Here is a 20,281-nt window from a genome sequence, read left to right as displayed (position 1 = left end):
TGTGCAAAATTTCCTGATAAAATTTGTAGTCTTTCATCAACATAATTGCTTGACCTGTGATCTTCCTTCAGGTCAGCTTTAAACTAAAAGCAGGTGTTAACTCTTGAAAAGGGCTGAAATCAGAGAAATGACTTGCCCAAAGAGATGAACCATGCAATTCTGAAGATGCTCTTTGTCTATACTCCTCATTTCCTCCTCCCTCAAGCTTGTGGATGAGCTGATTGGATAAGCTTGGGTACACTCACCCACTGGTAGAAAAACCTCCATGAGTCAGAAAGGTAGACTAAATGGCCTTTACCTGTCAGTCAGGATCAATTCCAGCACTCTGTGTACACAGGGGGAGAGTGTAATCCTTCACTATGCACATCTCAGCTGTGGAATGGCCAGGGTTGGGGGAGAGGAAGGGTTTTTGAAGGATTGGGGGAGATTTCCAAATAGACCTACATACAGTTTTCATGTTGATATCAGATGTTGCACCTGTGGCTCTGGGGCTAACGCCGTAAATCTGCACAATGTGAGGCAAAAGCAAATAACTAGCGCCCTGGAAAAGTGCAATAAACCACTAATGATCCAAGTGCCAAGCTCCAAATGGCAAGCGTTAAATGTCAAGCTCCAATTATAGCAGGTTTTGCTGCAATATCCTCATCAGCGTCACCATTCATTAGAATTTTGGGCTCTGCTTGACCTCATTAGTGATTTCTCTCATTCCCCAGACCATTCATGTTGCCATCGTGTGCGCGGGATACAACGCGAGCCGAGACGTGGTGACGCTGGTCAAGTCTGTGCTTTTTCATCGGTAAGTGGATCATCCATCATACATGGACAAAACAAATGCATAAATGAGTATAAAATAATTAACGATCAACCAACGGTCATGGTGTAGGCTGTGATATTTGCTTTGTTTGTTCTCTGACTGATAACAATGTTCACACGAATCATCATTTACATGCTACATCCTGCATGATAACTATATACACAGTATACATTTGATACAATGAAATGAAGAATCATTTGAGCGGAAAGAATCTCTTAATGAGTTTGTCTGCAATTTACACTCGTAGCAATTAAACAATTATGAAGTGGAGCAGACAAAATGTTAATGGTGTCTCTGAAGCATCTGCAGTATTTAGATAATTTTGTGAAGTGCAGATTTTGTTTCCGTTCATGTGAGCTGATGTGCTGATTTCACAGGTCACACATATCCTACATGCACATTTTAAAGCCGTGTCCTAGCATTGGTAATTTACTTTAAGCAGAAATCAAATGCATGTGCAGATTTTGTACACGGTATGTGGATAAATTGGCTTGTGGGTCAGTAAATGTATGAGTTTGAAGCCTCATGCTGCAGGAACACTTTGCTGTGTCTGTATGATTTACGGTGTATAGCAAGTATTGTTCACTTTATTTGAGCAGCTGAATTCTTCAAGGTGAGAATGATACTCTGTGGGGAGAAAAGTCAATAAACTGTGTCTACAGAAGAATACAGAATTTTTCAAGGATTGCTTGAACGCTTGAATCTGAAGGCGAAGATGTGAACTCGGCAGTGCTTTTAAGTGTTTCCACAAATACTGCCTAGTAACACTGAAAAGCTGCCAACATTGACTTTGGCAGGTCTGTAGATGCCTGTAAATTTGGAAAGTATCATTCCGTTTATCCCGCATACACATCAAGGAAAGAACTGGAAAGGCTGATAAAATGTTGGAAGATGCTTCCTTAGAAGACGAAGGCACCAGAAGCAAACTATGGCCCTGGGTTTAAAACAAAGTAGAATGGATTGAAAAGCAGTTGTTTCCATTCCAGCTGATGCTCACACCCAGACTCCTCTTCATGTACAGTGCCACTATCAGTATCTGTTCAGCACTCCAAATATCCAAATCTGTAGTCCAAAGTGGATTAAATATGAACCATATCCTTATACCCCATTAAAAAACTTAGTGGTCGAAATATCAGCAGTGTCAGCATGGTATGAATTCTGCTCCTGACAGTTCCTTAACCTCAGCTACATCACTCGAGCTCAAGATCTCAACTACAGATGTTCACAGGGCTGTTTTTTATACAATCCATTAAATTCTGATGTATTTCCCATAATAAAATCAACCTAGTAGCTTAATTTAAACCAGCATGATGCACATCGGGGAGTTACTAAGGATAAATGAATGAGTGCCGTATGTCCAGGTTAATGATTTGTCCCCAACTGCTGTGACCGCTGGTTTGTGCCACAAACCTTCTGCTTGTGTGACTTTTTTTAATGTGTCCCACTGAATCCCAGTCCTGAGTCACGCTCTAGTCTCATCCAGATGCCCTGCAAACCATCCTGGCTAGCTTTCTGTAGAAAAGGAAAAGCAAACTTCCTATGTCTATATGTATTTGTATCTGTTTAAATCCTTTTAGTTCTTCTACGTCTCAGAACTACATCTTAGTTCTTCTACATCTCTTCTACATCGACCTTACATATAGACTCACAGTGCGATTTCTATTCTAACTTTGAGACATATTCTTGAACATTACATAAATATCTAGGCATTAACATTTAGTTTGTCATAAAATCAATTCATTATTAAGCCAGGAGAAGATGAATGTATTTAGTTACCTCGTGAGTAGAAAGCTGGTTAGTACACTTGGCAATCTTGTCAAGTTTATTCAATCATTCATCTTATTAGATTGTAGCACAACAGATACGCCATATATACACATGAAATGTATTCTGGTAATAGCATAAATTTGTCATTCTGTCCCAGTCTTAATTGCACTGCAGAGGTGAAAGAATTCTTTCTATTGCCTTGTTTATTGCTCTGGTGGACACTAAGTGTTTGTGACAGACCCGAGTGACTCCACTCTGTGCCCAACTGTGTTCAGGTTTTTAGATTTTAGTCAGAATTCAGTCAAAAAATAGTCTCCTCCTGCCTGTTCTGCAAGACTCTGAAACTAAATAATAGACAGATTATCGTCATTAGTGCAACATGGTGGACCTGAACAGTGTAAAGCTCAGGGAAGCCTCATGCCAGGTTTCAGAGAACTGTGCCAGTGCCAGTGCGAGTGTGTATGTATTTTCCTAGCCAGGATCTGGACTGTTCTGTGAATTGAATGATTAAACTCCTTTTCCATGTGAAATAAATGAGCAAACCCGTATTAAATCTACCCTATTATGTCGGATATGTGCATGGAAATTACGTGCCTTTGTGTCACGTTGCGCCTGCCACAGAAAAGACAACATGGATCCAAACTAAGCTTTCAAAAGGACAAAAACATAGAAATGAATGGCATATTTTTTTGACAGGCTGACAAAAGAAAACTGCTGCATGTGTTTGCTGACCTGACAACTGGACAAAGCTGCTGAAACACTTAGAGAAATAACAGATGTATAGAAGTACATGTATATAAATGGGACTTCTAATAAAGTGTGGGGTTTTTTTATAGATCACAGGCTAATTAGTTTTGATTTGTTCAATGATTTTAGAGGCACAAAAACAAACAAAGCCAAAGGTGCTTTTCAGAGCATTAGTCTAATGGGAGTAACTGCAGAGTGCCAGGGTAAAGGTCAAAGCAGGACACCTTTACAGGGAAAGACAGTAAGTCGATGCAGCTGTCTGAAGACAAAAGTGTCCTAAGGTTTCACATGCCTAAAGAAACATTTTGAAGCATGTGTCCTCGTAGTTTTAACATTCCAGCTGTTTAAACTCTAAAATAATCTTCATTTTCAGCTTAACAACTCTCACACATTTCAAATTTCCATAATTAAAATTCTGAGATAATATAGATAGAATGATATAATATAGATAGCCAAACATAGATAGAACCTTATTCTTCTGTAAGATCATACACTGGTTGGTTTTATAAGGTTCCGTCTTGCCGTTTGTTCTGAAAGAGTACCTTCATTAAAGTAATGAACTAATATAGAAATACACTCAGTAGAGCAAAACATTTTTAAGCCTGTTAAGCTTTAAGCATTTAAGCATGATATTCTTTTTCTATTTTTAAGATCTGTAATACCACAATATTTCACTGTTTACTTTAAAGTTGCTTTATTTTGAAGAAGAAAAGGATATGAAAGAATATCTTCCTGAACAAGATATTTTAGGTTGGCCTTTAATTAAATGCTGAACCTTAAAAGTTTATTAAAAACATTGCATATACACTATATTGCCAAAAGTTTTGGGACACCCCTCCAAATCATTGAATTCAGGGGTCGGGCTTGGCCCCTTAGTTCCAGTGAAAGGAACTCTTAATGCTTCATCATACCTAGACATTTTGGACAATTTCAGGCTCCTAACTTTGTGGGAATAGTTTGGGGATGACCCCTTCCTGTTCCAACACCAGTGCACAAAGCAAGGTCCATAAAGACATGAATGAGTGAGTTTGGTGTGGAGGAACTTGACTGTCCTGACCTCAACCTGATAGAACACCTTTGGGATGAAATAGAGCAGAGACTGCGAGCCAAACCTTCTCTTCCACAAATGCACCCTAAACCTTGTGGAAAGCCTTCCCAGAAGAGTTGAAGCTGTTATAGCTGCAAAGGGCAGGCCAACTCCATATTAAATTCATGTGCATGTAAAGGCAAACGTCCCAAAACCTTTGGCTATATAGCGTAGCTGGCTAATATCAATAATATTTACTTATAGTTATTTGATGTAAAGATTAAGACTTTATAGAACAGAAACAGAATGTTTAAACCAGTGAGTACAGTAGACATGTAACAACTTTATATACTTACTTTATTACATGAAGCAAATGTGGAAAGAACAGAGTGGAACACTTATCCACTGTTCATCCTGGATGATTATTGCCTGGCAGAAAAAAACTTAAAAAAAAAAAAAAAAAGTTTATCTGTGGATTGAGAACTGTAACTCTCCCATCTCAACTCCCCACTGCAAATATTATGCTGAAATCTTTGCAAAATAAAATAAAAAATAACACTGATGGACTTCCCATAAGTTTGCTCCATTAATGAAGATTATTTGGTAAACTTTTTTTCTTTTCTTTTTTTTTTTACCAAAATGGCAAATAATATTTTACAATACTGAGGCCAGTGATAGAAAAACATTAATGGTGTTGTTTGTGACAGACGGAACCCTCTTCACTTCCACTTCATCACAGACTCCATTGCCAAGCAGATCCTGGCCTCTCTATTCCACACTTGGATGGTGCCAGCTGTCCGAGTGGACTTTTACGATGCAGACGAATTGAAGGTGAGTCTCTCCTTTAATACTCAAAAAGACATTTCAAGTGCATCTTTAATCATACGCACCTGTATGAAAAAAATATTTGTACAAAAGTGTTAGCTCTACATTCAGTAAATACCGTTCCTGTGTGTGTGTGTGTGTGTGTGTGTGTGTGTGTTAGTCTGAGGTGTCATGGATTCCCAACAAACATTACTCAGGTATCTATGGCCTGATGAAGCTGGTTCTGACTAAGACACTGCCATCAGACCTGCAGAAAGTCATCGTTCTTGATACGGACATCACCTTCGCCACAGACATCGCTGAGCTCTGGGCCGTCTTTCACAAATTCAAAGGTATTCAGCACACTGAACTGAATTCAGTACACGCCAGTTTCCAGTATTGCAGCAGTAGCTGTTAAAACTATACTGTATTTTTCAAATCACTTGCCAAGTTCAAAATGAACAACTTTGGCTTGTGATATAGATAACATGTTTAGAGTTCAATTTATTTCCTCCTTCTGCTCTTATATCATTGTCTTAGGTCCATAAGAATTTGGACAGTGACACAATTTTTGTCATTTTGCGTTTGTACATAACAATAGATTTAAAAAAAAAAAAAAAAAAAAAAATCAAGATGGGGTTTAAGTGTAGACTTTCAGCTTTAATTCAAGGAGATTTTTTGCATTAACCATTTAGGAGCTGCACATATTTTGTATCCTTCATTTTTCACAGCCTGAGAAATAATTGGACAAACTGACATAATACATACCGAGTTATGATCTGGCTGAAGGGAGAAAGAATTTTCTAGGCAGGTTCATTATCATCCATGGATGACAGAAGATCTTCTCAGAGTCAGTAATACGCAGGTATTTGAGAAGTTCAGTTTTAAGTTCTTAAGTGTTTACTGGCTTAAGTTGCCAGCGTTCACATAAATAGTTTAATGGAGTCCACCCATGTGCCATTATCATGAGACTTCAGTATACATACACCTGTTACTAGATGACCCCAGAGATTGATAGATAACACATCTAAACTGCCAGCATCATGATGAGCTATTAAAACACTTCAGGGACAAGTTTGGTTTAAACATCTTGTGACACATCATTAAATCCATTATTAAAAAATGGAAAGAATATAGCACTGCTGTGGCTATACCTAGAGAAGGCTCTCCACCAAATCTCAGTGACTGGGTAGTAGAAACGAAAATAACAGAAACAAATAAAAAGACAACATGACACTACCACCACCATGCTTTCCTTCCTTCACTGAGGATGGTGATCTCAAGATGATGAGCAGTGTTGGATTTCCTCCAAATGTACCTCTCATGGCCTGAGGTAAAACTAGCCTCAGATTTAGGCTATACACTGCCATGATTAAAGTAGTATGAACTGAATTCATCTTTCTGGTACCTATCCTTTCCTGTCCATGATCTGGTTATTTCTTATCATGATATGGTGGTTGTAGGAAACCTTGTGGCAAAGAATAAATAAATATTACAGCTACATTTCTGGAAGGATTCACACATTGTTGTTTGGACCTGAACTTCAGCGGATGTAAAATATTTTGAATTGTTTTTCTTACTAGTGTCAGCAAAAGAGCACATTTGTGTCAGGTACACGAGCACAAAGATGTGTTTTGACAGAATGTGAAACAAATAAGTCACAGCCCCATACATGACTTCGTCGTCCTTGACTTAGGGTCAACCCGTGACATTTGGGGGAAATAATGGATAAATTCTAGTGTTTCACCTGAGACATGATCAGAATAAGAGAATACAGTTTAATGTGATGCTGCTTGGTTGGATGATGGTAGTGTTGCGTAATGTTATAGGTTGCTACAGAGGAAGGGTTTCATTCTGAGTGATAACTGGGGAATCAGGAATTCTTCAGTGCGGCACATTCTGTATGTAATTCATATGAGTCAGAGGCAATGGTGAATGAAATGGAGAGCTGCATTTACAATGTGCACAGATAGCTAGAACAAGCTGGATTAGATTGTCTTCTTTTTCTGATACGCTGGTGTGGTCTCTACAGTAAACAGGGATGGAACAGTATGAAATAGTCTTAGTTTAAGGGATTTACAGTACGCTATAGACTTGAAGGTATAATGCTCTCCAAAATATATGAAATAAAAATAACCTTCAGAATAACCATTGTATTTGGTGTTAAGGATTGAATTTTAATACACGTCAATCCATTGTTAATAAATAGATAGAAATGGGGTTTTTATGGAACCTAAAACAACAGTGATTTATTTATTTTTTTAAAAATGTATGAAGTCAAGCATGGGGCTGATTTCTTTCTGGCCCAGACTGTCAAATCCATAACTCTTCATCAGCAGTGATTGTGAAGGTGCATTTGAAATTCATCTATATAGAGAATTATCTTATGGAAGGAATGAAGTGGATGCTCTTAACACAAGACCAGACTTTTACTAAGAAAAGAAATTCCTGGAGTTCTCATAGAGTATTAAAGTATAAAAGGACCTCATATAGCTGCTATTATTGACACAGTTGAAATACTGGAAGATTCTATTGTTGTAATGCTATAAGAACTACTAAAATATCTCGCTCTACCTACCTCGATCCTGCCTTGAAAATAGCCACTGATGCTGGCATGGCATGTTTACATGCTTGCTATTAGGAAGAGACACAGCATTACAGACTTAAAGCGCTGAAAATGTTAACGGTTACTCACCGTTGTAGTCGAATTCGTTTCTGGCCTCAAATTTAATAACAAAAGCAGCCACTGATGCAACACTGTATTACCAAACAAAGTGGCATTAGACTACATGCAGTGTAAATGATTACATATTTTGGTTTGCAAAATAGTAGATGTTTTTTAAAGCTAGGGTTTGTAAATTTCATGTGATAAAGTGGAAAATTGATCAAATCATGACGGTGTACAGGGAAAGTGTAGTTCTATCTGAATTATAATCAGTATTTGTTCAGTCATCAGGCTTTCACCATGAGCCCAGGCTGCGTATCTGCAGTGGCAGCAGTTAAATGATGTTTGGTAGTGCTGTGAGTGAGGCAGTGTGTCGAGTGGGAGCTCAGTAGGAGAGAAACTGGATTGCCACACACACACACACCAACACAGTGCCTTCATATCTTTCAGTTCCTCTCATGACTCTCAAGCTCCCAGTAAAGACAGCTCACCGCCTTTGTCTCCGGGAAAATGGCAGGGTTCCGAATGAACTCGCCTCATGAATAGGATTTATCATGCAGCGTCACGTTCATGCACTCGTTCTCTCTCCCTTTCTCCTTCCCTATTCTCCACTGCTTACTTCCTCAGTTTTTATTGCATACATTTGCTCCATCTCTTCCGTTCACTCCCATCATCATCCCCGCTTTCCTTTTGCTTAATTTCACTTCACTCTGCCTTTCTTTTTTCTTTTTTTTTGGGATATTTCTGAAAGCATTTTTAGTTTGAGGCAGTTCTGTAATATTCTCAAAAGTGTTAGCAGAAGCAGATGCCAATTTAGTTCTACTCTTTCTTACCTTCATTATCTTTTAGTTTCTGCTTTTCAGGCTTTTATCTCCAAACTCCCATAATCCAAATTTTAATTTGGTGCCTTTTATTTTTCTCCGGTTTAGTTTAAGAATTCACGCCCTGATTCATCTCAACTGCATGGAGGGAATTGAACACCCGGTGTATTATGGGTTTCAGTTGGCATGTTTGCAATACAGCAGAATTTTATTCATGACATTTGGATATCATGGTATTTTGAAAAGGAATGCCCGATACAGTGCACAAAATTGCTGATATTTTTTATTTATTTACTTACTTGCTTGCTTTCTTAGCCCAGCTCTAGTTCCTTCATATTCTATAGATTTCTGTAATTAAGCACAGAGAGTAATTAAGTCAAAACAAATAGTAGCTAGTTATCAAAGACACCGAATGTAATTTGTTTCTAAAATAAAAAAGGACTGTATTCCCAAGGAATTTTGGCCATGCACCACTACCATTTATTTCAAGCAGAACAATACATTAGTGGTTAGAGCATTAATGCTTGCTTACACTTTTAACTGAATGTACTGTGACGTGGCTGTGCGTTAGCCAAAAGAAGATCTGTCACTCATGCTAATGTTGAGGAAAATGAAAGCGAAACTAATTGTGCATGTTGGCCAGATATACTGAGTCCCTGGAGAGCTAGGGCTTTAGTGCTCTCACTATAGCAGCCTGGGTTTGATTCCCAGCCAGAGAACCAGCCACTGGGACTGTGCACCAAAGCCACACCACTAGTCCTCCAGGGACCTAGTGTTTATAGTACCTTTCCTGTGCTGCCCCCAAGCCTGGATCATTAAGGGAGGGTTGGGTCAGGCAGGCCAAAAGAACTGTATGTGGACACCTGATCATCATCATCAAATTGTATTAAGATGTTTTTGTACACTAATGCATTACAATATCCTGCCACTGGAACTAAGGTGCACAAAGTGAGGTCCATGAAGACATGGGAAGAATGAAAGAATAGCCTGTATATATTAAAAGGAGAAGTAGTTTCTCAAGGACCTTGGTGCAACTCCTAACCATATGCAAGACTACACAAAGTGGAAATACATATCAGTGTGAGAGGAGTGCAGGACAAAAAAAATCATGATCAGAGACTGTGCAGTTCCTGTACCACACTGTGAGACAGCTGGTCTTGTTTCCTTGAAATTCCTTGAAAACGTAGCCTATGAGGTGAGAAAGTGCTCTTTATATAGGATGTGCTAGCTTAGTGGTTAAGGCATTAGACTAGTGGTCACAAGGTGTGTGAGTTCAAATCCTAGGTCCAGCAATCTGCCACTGCTGGGCTCTTGAGCAAGGCCCTTAACCCTCAGTTGCTCAGTTGTATAAAATGTGATGAACATGTAAGTCACTCTGGATAAGGGTGTCTGCCAAATACAAGTACAAATACCAAGTACAAATCTCCTGTACCAAGAGGTGAGACAGCTGGTCAGTACAAGTGAAATTTTCCAGACCTTTGAGTTCAAAATACTCCGATCAGGCATAACATTATGAGCACTGAGAGGTGAAGTGAATAACACTGATTATCTCCTCATCATGGCACCTGTTAGTGGGAGGGATATATTAGGCAGCAAGTGAACATTTTGTCCACAAAGCTGATGTGAAGGAAAAATAGGCAAGCGTAAGGATTTGAGCAAGTTTGACGAGGGCCAGATTGTGATGGCTAGATGACTGGATCAGAGCATCTCCAAAACTGCAGCTCTTGTGGGGTGTTCCCGGTCTGCAGTGGTCAGTATCTACCAAAAGTGGTCCAAAGAAGGAACAGTGGTGAACCAGCAACAGGGTCATGGGTGGCCAAGGCTCCTTGATGCACCTGGGGAAACAGTGCATGACGGGTCAGGGCTGTTTTGGCAGCAAAAGGGGGACCAAGACAATATTAGGCAGGTGGTCATAATGTTATGCCTGGTCAGTGTACATGTGGCTTGGGTTCAGAATAGTTAGTTAGTTACTTTTTCGCTGTTTAAAAAGCATTAAATATTGACTGCATCTGAAGCAGCATCTTAGCAAGAGGAAAATATCTTGAATAGATTTAGATGTATCTTATATTTCCTATTACAAGCAAAGCAAACATGATTATTAAAGCCTGTTTCTAGATATTGTACTAACTCCAAGCTTGAAATAGTCTTGTTCTATTGGCACATTATTTTAAGCATTCATCAATTGCTAAGACTTTATTTTTTGCAGTTGTAAATGAAGAACAAATAAAGACAAACTGTCTGAAATCTAATCTATATCCAGATCTTAATTTACATTTTTTCTCAGTTTAACTGGATATAATTGAGCGTGAGTGTATTTTTTATGTTGTTGCTTATTTATCTGCCCCAGCCTTAGAGATTCTGCTGAAAATTCGATTAGAATCTTCTACCACGTTTAATTACATGCATGTGTGATAAGGTCCCCCTTTAATCGGACTTAACTGCATTCGTGTATGAATAAATCTGCTGCCTATCCCACTGATAACGAGAGCACCTCTGATAAGGATTAATAGAGTTCATCAAAAGTTTACGGCTAAACACGACCAAGTGCTCTCGTCTTAATTCAGCTGATTGTGTGTTTATTGATTGTGTGTTAAGCCTCTGATTGTGTGGTTAAGATGCCATAAAGGTCTTTAAGGTAGATGTAAATATAAAGCTCCCATTTTTATTCCATTTTCTCATGAATTGGTTCCTTTTCATTTTTATATATATTTTTTTTCCACATTCTCTCTGTTTGTCTCTTCTCTATCAGTGAGTTGAATGTTTTCATGATTTACTGTAGACTTGGAGCGCTGTACTCTGGTGTACATAACATTTTATAAAATAGCGGCGTGTGAATACAACAGAGTGATGTGTTCATATTAATACAGAAAGTTATGTGCGAAGATTCTTTTTATTTTATCCTTTTTCATTGTTAGCTCCAGGTGTTGGTGTCACTATGACTTGGGTGACTTATATGACTTGTGTGTGTGTGTGTGTGAGTGTGTGTCTTATGGATCGGCACTCATTAATCTAGCTTATGGCCTTCATTAAACTTGCACTGTGGGTGATGCCTTTCTGGGGGATAGAAACAAACACGCACACAAACACACATACACACAATTATTGCTCTCCTGTCCCTTTCAGGACAATTATTTCTTAATTTCAAACAGTATCTTACTAACACACACACACTTGTGTTATTGCTCTCCATAGTCATTCCCCTAAAGGCAAATGTGTTCCCTTTGCCTCATTTCCTGCTAAGTCACCATCTGTGATATTTGTACTGTAATCAGACACCATTTTATTTTATTGCTTCACCTCTCATCCTTTGTGATCTGTGGCAAGAAGTGTCTGTATTCCAATACACTGCATTTTTGTAAATAAGCTGCAGTGGTTTCTGGAGAAACTGAAGTCCTTCATCAGCTGTGTAAGTAAAGTGCTTCATATTTCTGTGCATAAGAATTGTTCAATGTAAATTCTTGCACAGAAGGACTTCAGGGCATGTGCTCATGCTCGTGCTCATAAATCTATATAAAATGATATTATTCTGTAGCTGCCCGACCCATAGTCCAGCTTTTTTTTTAACTTTTCTGTGGTGCTGAAGTGTCTAGCTCTTAACACAGTGGTTTAAAATAAGCATGATAATAAGTTTAAGGAGGACGCACGTTGAAGGACATTGCACTGGTAACTATATTGTGTGACATTACTGGGTTTTAATAAACCACAAACCCACTATGTTAGAGTTAAAGACAGACCCGTGTTAACTGCCGTTATCTGGAACTTCTGATTTTTATCAGGTCAAGCTCCTGACCTTGCAGGTTAGAAACTATTAGGGTGCGTGTCCACTTGCAGCTGAAAATCTCTCGCGCTGTGTGGTACTAATCATTCAGAGAAGCTCAAATTGATGCAAAAGAGCACCGTCATTTTATTTCATTTGGCCAATCAGACAAGGACGTCATGAAGGTGAAGGCTTTCAGTTAACCATAACCAGATTAATAAAGAAATTGTAAGATAGACTGCCAGTAATTATTCTCTCTCTCTCACTCTCTCTCTCTCTCTCACTCTCTCTCTCTCTCACTCTCTCATTCTCTCTCTCTCTCTCTCTCTCTCTCTCACTCTCTCTCTCTCTCTCATTCTCTCTCTCTCACTCTCTCTCTCACTCTCTCTCTCTCTCTCTCTCTCTCTCTCTCTCTCTCTCTCACTCTCTATCACTTTTTCATTCTCTATCTCTGTCTCTTTCTCCCTCTCTCACTGTCTCTGTCTGTCTGTCTGTCTCTTTCTTTCTCACTTTGTCTGGCTGTCTCTATCTTGCTCTCAATCACTGTCTTTGTCTCTTTTTTTGCTCTCTCCTTCTCGCTCTCTCTTTGTCTCTCTCTCCATCACTTTCATTCTCTGTCTCTATCACTTTTTCATTCTCTATCTCTGTCTCTTTCTCCCTCTCTCACTGTCTCTGTCTGTCTGTCTGTCTCTTTCTTTCTCACTTTGTCTGGCTGTCTCTATCTTGCTCTCAATCACTGTCTTTGTCTCTTTTTTGCTCTCTCCTTCTCGCTCTCTCTTTGTCTCTCTCTCCATCACTTTCATTCTCTGTCTCTGTCTCTTTTTCCCTCTCTCACTGTCTCTGTCTGTCTCTCTGTCTGTCTGTCTCTTTCTTTCTCACTTTGTCTGGCTGTCTCTGTCTCTGTCTTGCTCTCAATCACTATCTTGCGCTCTCTCTCTCTCTCTCTCTCTCTCTGTCTATCTCTCTCAGGTCAGCAGGTGCTTGGGCTAGTGGAGAATCAGAGTGACTGGTATTTGGGGAACCTGTGGAAAAATCATCGACCGTGGCCAGCTCTAGGTCGAGGCTTCAACACTGGTGAGTGAGACCAATTCCCTAAAATTTCAATTAGCATATTACAAAGCATGTAAACATTTAAACATGAATTAAAATTTAGTTCTCTGGCACAGGGCATTTTATTCCACATTCTGCTGTCAGTCATGTTACTCTCTGTAGCCTTAGACATGCGTTTAAATCCTGCGTTTTCCACCATGGCATATATTCTCATATCTACAGCAAATAAACTTCCTAATCATCATGCTGATTAAAAACATGTTTATTTGTTTTTTTTCTAAAACCTGACCCTGTACCCTGATTTGAGATAAAGAGGAAACGAATGTTTCCCAGAGCAGGAAGCGTGTGCTTCATTTATTTTGGATTTTTATTACACTACTTTTTATGCAGTCTGTTGAATGTTGTCTTATATGATGGGTAGCACAGTGGCTTGATGGTTAGCACTGTTGCCTCACAGCAAGAAGGTCCTGGGTTTGAATCCCGGGTTCAAACAGGCAGGAGCCTTTCTGTGTGGAGTTTGCATGTTCTTCCCGTGCCTGTGTGGGTTTACTCCGGGTACTCCGGTTTCCTCCCACATTCCAAAAACATGTACATTAGATGTTTTGGTAATTCTAAATTGCCCACAGGACTGAGTGTGAGTGTGTGTGGTTGACTATGTGTGGCCCTGTGATGGACTAGCGACCTGTCCATGGTTTACCCCTGCCTTTCACCCAATGTGTGCTGGGATAGGCTCCAGCAGACCCCTGTGACCCTAATTAGGAAAAAAGCGGGTATAATGGTACAATGGATGTCTTGTATGGTTAAACCCCTACATTTTAGCTATAGTTTAAATTAACAGTTAGATTGTTAATGGCCTGAGTTGCATGCATGTCATTCATTCATTTGTGGCACAAATCAATTTCATGCAGCGGTGCTTTACTTTCGAATGTATTTGAGGTAAAAACATGGAAAATGTACTTGTGTGAACTATGTGAAAGAAATTCCCTCTACACACTTTGCTAAAGGAGCATGATAAAAAGTCTGCTTGATCGAGTGCCTAAAGAATTAGATTAGATTCGATCTCCGGAATAGGTTTCTTTGCTTCCGTTACATTTTCCCTTAAGTCCTTTTCCTCTGCAAAACCAAAGAGGCTTTAACAGTGTTGCTATTAGAGCTGGTGTGCAATGCATTCACTTTATATTGACTCTGGTAGCAATGACAAGCAGCACAAGTCCTTTGGGTTTATAGATATAAACCATAGATTACAAACATTTCAACACTTCATTGTAAGCTTTCTGCAGCAGCAGCAGGACTCAGGAAATAATGTGTGTTTAGGGCTACGCTGCCTGTAGCTTTCCTTTAGTAATTGTTCTGCAGCTCCTAAGCAGATGGTATAAAAGTCAGTTATGTGTAAAATGTTAGTTTGTTAAGCTCTTTCCCTGAGGGAGGACACTAACAGAACTCAGTGATTTGGAAAATTCTGCCAGTTATCTTCTGTAGTCGTCATGTGTCTCATGGAGAAGGAACATCATTACCATTTTCATGTTTTTTTGGCATTAAATCACAATGACGAATTTCAAGTCCTTAAAGGAAAACTCTACCTCGCATATTAATCTTTAACTTCAGTGTCATCCAAGATTTATTTTATGATGAAAGTTTTTTTTTCCTTAATTTCTCTTTGTGTAATAGTATTTTTACCCACAATGCTGTTCAACTCCCTGCTTATTGTGCCACAAGTTCATCACTTGCTTCATGTCTGCTAAGAGAGTGATGCAGCAGCGTTTTAATCCTTTAGTCTGCCTAAACTCTATCACTTCCTCATCTCTGCTCAGATAAATAGATGAATCTCCAAAGCATCAACTTTCATGTTAATACCACCATCAACACCATCACTCTCATCACCTTGTATTTCATAGTCCAGCATTTCATACTTTGTGCAAATTCACCTTTGTTGTGCATTTTCTATATATATAATATTTTATTTATACACCAATCAGGCATAACATTATTATATAACCTGTTAGTGGGTGGGATATATTAGGCAGCAAGCGAACATTTTGTCCTCAAAGTTGATGGGTTAGAAGCAGGAAAAATGGGCAAGCGTAAGGATTTGAGCCAAACAGTGATGACTGGATCAGCGCATCTCCAAAACTGCAGCTCTTGTGGGGTGTTCCCGGTCTGCAGTGGTCAGTATCTATCAAAAGTAGTCCAAGGAAGGAACAGTGGTGAACCAGCGACAGGGTCATGGGTGGCCAAGGGTTATAGATGCATGTGGGGAGCGAAAGCTGGCCCGTATGATCCGATCCAACAGACCAACAGCAGATCAAATTGCTGAAGAAGTTCTGATAGAAAGGTGTCAGAATACACAGTGTATGACAGGTCAGGGCTGTTCTGGCAGCAAAAAGGGGGACCAACACAACATTAGGTAGGTGTTCATAATGTTATGCCTGATGTGTGTATTTTGTTTATATTTATTTCTCTATTTATGTAAACTGAAGCAGTCTCTGGCAAAAGAATTTTCTTTGGGATTAATAAGTTCTATCTTATCTTATGTTATCTTATCTGATCACTTCTATGTTGAATTTCTCATTAGTATGAAGCTGATCACTGAAGGAAAATAGTAAATGAGAAAAGAATCTCTTAGTCTTTTGTTTCTAGGATTATGTATAAAGTTTTTCACAAGTATTTCAATCTAAACAATTATATGTTTCAAGGTAGACTTTTCCTTCGCAATTAAGAGTAATCACTCTATGAAGCATTATCTCAAATACAGTTTGATGTCTGAAAACACTATGCTGGCATGTTCTGCACACCGCTATGCCCTGTGCACTTGCAGTTAGTTAACCATGAAATGATTCTGTGATGCATTCGATCCAGCGCGATCGCTGCCACTCCAGAGAAATGGCATAACCCTCATTACTCTTCCGTCGCATTATTCACTCGACTGTCACACCGCGTTCAGCAACACATCCATTCTGCTTAAAGTAATCAGACACTCATCAGCGCGTGATGAGGGCCTCCTAATGTGACTTTTTACTCTAACCATGTGGCTAGCAGCTGACTGATGGCATGCTATTTCTAGGCTTTATGGGGTGATGACATTATCAAGGTCATAATTATTGAAAGGTCATCATTTGGGGCTCATCATAATGATGTATATGACCTAGTCCAATGGGTGTGTGTGTGTTTGTGTTACAGGTGTGATTCTCCTGCTGTTGGATCGTTTGAGGAAGCTCAGATGGGAGCAGATGTGGAGACTGACAGCAGAGAGAGAGCTGATGAGCATGCTGTCTACATCGCTAGCAGATCAGGTACACACACCTACACAATACTTTTATACTAGATTCGAGTATTGCACAGGTAGTCCTACTCATTAATATTCCTGATAAATATTTAAAGGAGCACTTGTTGTCTTCAGAGCCCCCTGCTGCATGCAGTGTGAATTACAATTACAATACAAACATAACACGCTTCACTTAAACATAAAAGAAAACTGCTAATTCCTTTCCGTCTTTGTGAACTCCAGACAGAGGCTGAGTCCCACTTGATCTACTGTATGTTCAGCTTCAGCAGCACTGGGTCCATCACGTCTGCTCCACAGAAGCATCTATCCAAATTTTATTTCAAGTGCCACACTTCAAACAGTTAAATAGTCAGCTTTAAAGTATCTCTCTGCCTCTGTCTTTTCGCCTGCAAAATCAATCCCTGGACTTAAGGGTTTGTTTTTTCTTTATCATCCATGCTTAGTGTGAGATCTCTCTTCTCCTTCTCAAAGCTACTCGTCTCCTCTCTGTCTCTGTCTCTGTCTCTCTCTCTCTCTCTCTCTCTCTCACTCTCTCTCGCTCTCTCTCGCTCTCTCTCTCTCTGTCTCTCTCTGTCTCTCTCTCTCTCTCTCTCTCTGTGAAATGCCATCTTAAAGCACCTCAGTGAGGGCTTTTGAGAACACGAGTGGCTTAAGGACCTGGAGAGAGATATTGCCCTTGTCCTTCAGCTGTTGATGTTCTCTCTTGCTGTATTTGCTGTTATCTCCTCTTTTCCCATTCCTCTTCGTTCTCTGATGCCTATTTATAATGATTCTGCCACCACTGACCTCAGCACTAAAGCCCTTTCTGACATGCACATTTCTGCAAATTAAGGAGACATTTAAGCACATCTTGGTCCAGACCAGTTTCCTTGATCTGTGTCTCTGGCAGGATGCAGAAAATGAGACCAGACAAGACTGTCTGCATTCGTAAGATAGATGTAATGTTTGTTCGTAATAGTGTTCTATAGTATATATTTGTTTTCACGATGTATCGATTCGATTTTCTTTTAAAACGACTGCATCAGTTTTAACAGAATTGGAACAAGAACCGTGCTGTTATCCAAAAATAATACACACCATTATTTTTATTTGCACTTATTTCACAGTGATTATTTTCTCCATCTATTACACTATGTAACAAACTTTTACTTTTTTCTTGTTCCTGGGAAATAAGTGTTTTTTTCCCCATTCTTTGTAACCCAAATAAAGAGAAAAAAACCATCTTAGCCATGAATGTTCGGGTTAGTTTTGGGCATTTTGTTTTAGTAAAATGGGCTAATTTTAAGGTTTTCATTCTCTTAAAAACCCAAACCAAAACTTCAAGGGGCTTAATGGCTATTTTTTTTTATCATTTATCACACTTAATATAAATGTAAAATAAACATAATGTCCTCAGCACATTTTAAAACAACAGTACGTTTTATTTTAACCACTTATTCTTTAGCCTTATTTTATGTGGACACATAGCTGGAGCTTGTTACTATAGAAACAGTAACATATTAGAAAGAGTGTGTAAAGCTATTGTTTGTTACATCAGAACTACAATCAGAGCTGCTGTTATAGAAAAATAAAGCATTTCAACATGCTGTGATGTTGACATTAGACAAAAAATTATTTTAAAAGATACCATCTTTTGCCATCCACCTTTCACACATGGGCTGCCGGTGTTATGATCAGTCCATTCTTCAGTGTCTATAGAGCAATGGCTCAGACAGCAGAGCTCTCCTTGACCTCTGTAACATAATTACATTTACTTTACATTTACAGCACTTTTCTTTTTCTGAAGCATCGTACAGAAGTGCTTTGTAGTCTCCAATGAACAACTTCTACACACTCTAGCACATACAGGTCTGAGACTAGAAACATCATCATCATTGGAGCGGACAGTTTAATTGGGTTTTAGCTGCTCGTGGTTTCGATCCATCGAGTACTAGACTGTGGGTCTAGTACGCTTTTTTGCTTTGCCTCTCTGCTTACCGAGGCGTAACACACAAATATGCCAAAAAATGATTATGGAAATCTTTTAGGAATTCTCTCAGTGCATTATGATATTTCTTAAATCCGGTTGAATCGTTCGCACAAATTACTGTTTAGTGTATTGGAAATGTTCTTAATTTTCAAATATCTATTTTGAAGTCAAATTGAAAACCAATGAATTGTGAATCAAAATGATTTAGTGTCACGTCCCTAATACCGTTCATTTCACAGTAATAGCTTTTACAAACAAACTTGCTGTTAGGTGAGTGAGTGTAATAACCGCAGTCATTTTTTACCTCCTTCTCATAGAAATGTGCTTTTAAATGTGAGAGCGTGGTACTTTCTCCACACAACAGGGCAGTTAATCCTGCCTTTTTTCCTGCTTTTTTTCTGTGAAGTGTGTAGGAGGCATGAGAGCTGCAAGGTCTGTTTGTAGCTGATGTAATGGAATGTGAGATGTAGGTCTTGTGCTTTGCAGGACATCTTTAACGCTGTGATCAAACAGAACCCCTTCCTGGTGCACCAGCTGCCCTGCTTCTGGAACGTCCAGCTGTCTGATCACACACGCTCCGAGAAGTGCTACAGAGACGTGTCCGACCTCAAGGTGAGGGAGAAGAGAAGGCGAGATTGAAAAACGTAGAGAGACTCTAGACCTAGTACATGTGTAGTGGAGAAAATGAAAGCTCACGTCAAGCTGATGAGGGAGGGGCAGCTAAGAAGAGTCTGTGCTGGTGGATGTAAGATTTTTCTCCTGCTGACTGTCGCCATCTGTTTTTATAGTCTGTGTGTGTGGTCCGTGTGTGTGTGCGCGAGACTAAGGTGTGGCTGCCTGGTACCTTCTGCTCTGTCCTAACTCCTGCTCCTCTGTGGCTCTTAAACTCACCTTTCATTTACCATGTAACAATGATTGGCTCCTCATGACTCCCTAATAGAGCAACAACGCACTCGATTCTGACGACTAAATTAATCCTGGCTTCTGACTGGTGCAGTAGTGTGAGCACTTGCACCAGCGATAAAGGGCAAATCCGGACGATGCCACAGGCATCCACAACAGGAGTCCAGGACAGAATAATTGGCCCTGCTGTCTGTGTGAAGAGGAGGGTTTTCCTTTCTTCCCTGTCAATCACAGTCGCACTAGCCACTTGCAGGTGTGAAAGTTTGTATACAGAGCAGGGCTGTTCAATTTCTCCCCTAAATTTGTGTTCTGACATTTTGTAAAGATGTTCTGTCGAGCATTAGGTGTCTCAGCAGCGATATGTGCTGGCCTTTACTCTCCTAAACTGGAAGCTTGAGTAATTTCAGTGTAATGCAGATGTTGTGGTTGCTGTAAATACAGGACAGAGCAGTTAGATATGTGATATGGCACAATGGGACATGTTTCTGAAATAATTTTAATATCATATTTGTCCAGGTGATCCACTGGAACTCTCCTAAGAAGCTGCGGGTGAAGAACAAGCATGTGGAGTTTTTCCGAAACCTTTATCTGACCTTTCTGGAGTATGATGGCAACCTGCTGAGGAGGGAGCTATTCGGCTGTCCAAGTGAAACTGACCACAATAGTGAGAATGT

The 20,281-nt window shown here is 39.5% G+C and overlaps 1 protein-coding gene across 1 annotated transcript in view; it reads left to right on the top strand.

The window, feature by feature from the left end:
* Positions 1–20,281, top strand: part of LOC131370152 (xylosyl- and glucuronyltransferase LARGE1) — a 62,583-nt gene that overhangs the window by 27,943 nt on the left and 14,359 nt on the right. Inside the window, exons 4-10 of the mRNA XM_058417274.1 lie at positions 714–796; positions 5,063–5,186; positions 5,341–5,512; positions 13,372–13,476; positions 16,630–16,742; positions 19,191–19,316; positions 20,124–20,279. Coding sequence (XP_058273257.1) covers positions 714–796; positions 5,063–5,186; positions 5,341–5,512; positions 13,372–13,476; positions 16,630–16,742; positions 19,191–19,316; positions 20,124–20,279 — 879 coding nt within the window. The remainder of the gene's footprint in view (positions 1–713; positions 797–5,062; positions 5,187–5,340; positions 5,513–13,371; positions 13,477–16,629; positions 16,743–19,190; positions 19,317–20,123; positions 20,280–20,281) is intronic.

Source organism: Hemibagrus wyckioides, linkage group LG19, assembly GCF_019097595.1.
Source record: "Hemibagrus wyckioides isolate EC202008001 linkage group LG19, SWU_Hwy_1.0, whole genome shotgun sequence".
NCBI classification, from domain to species: domain Eukaryota; kingdom Metazoa; phylum Chordata; class Actinopteri; order Siluriformes; family Bagridae; genus Hemibagrus; species Hemibagrus wyckioides.
This window is presented reverse-complemented; position numbering and strand designations above follow the sequence as displayed.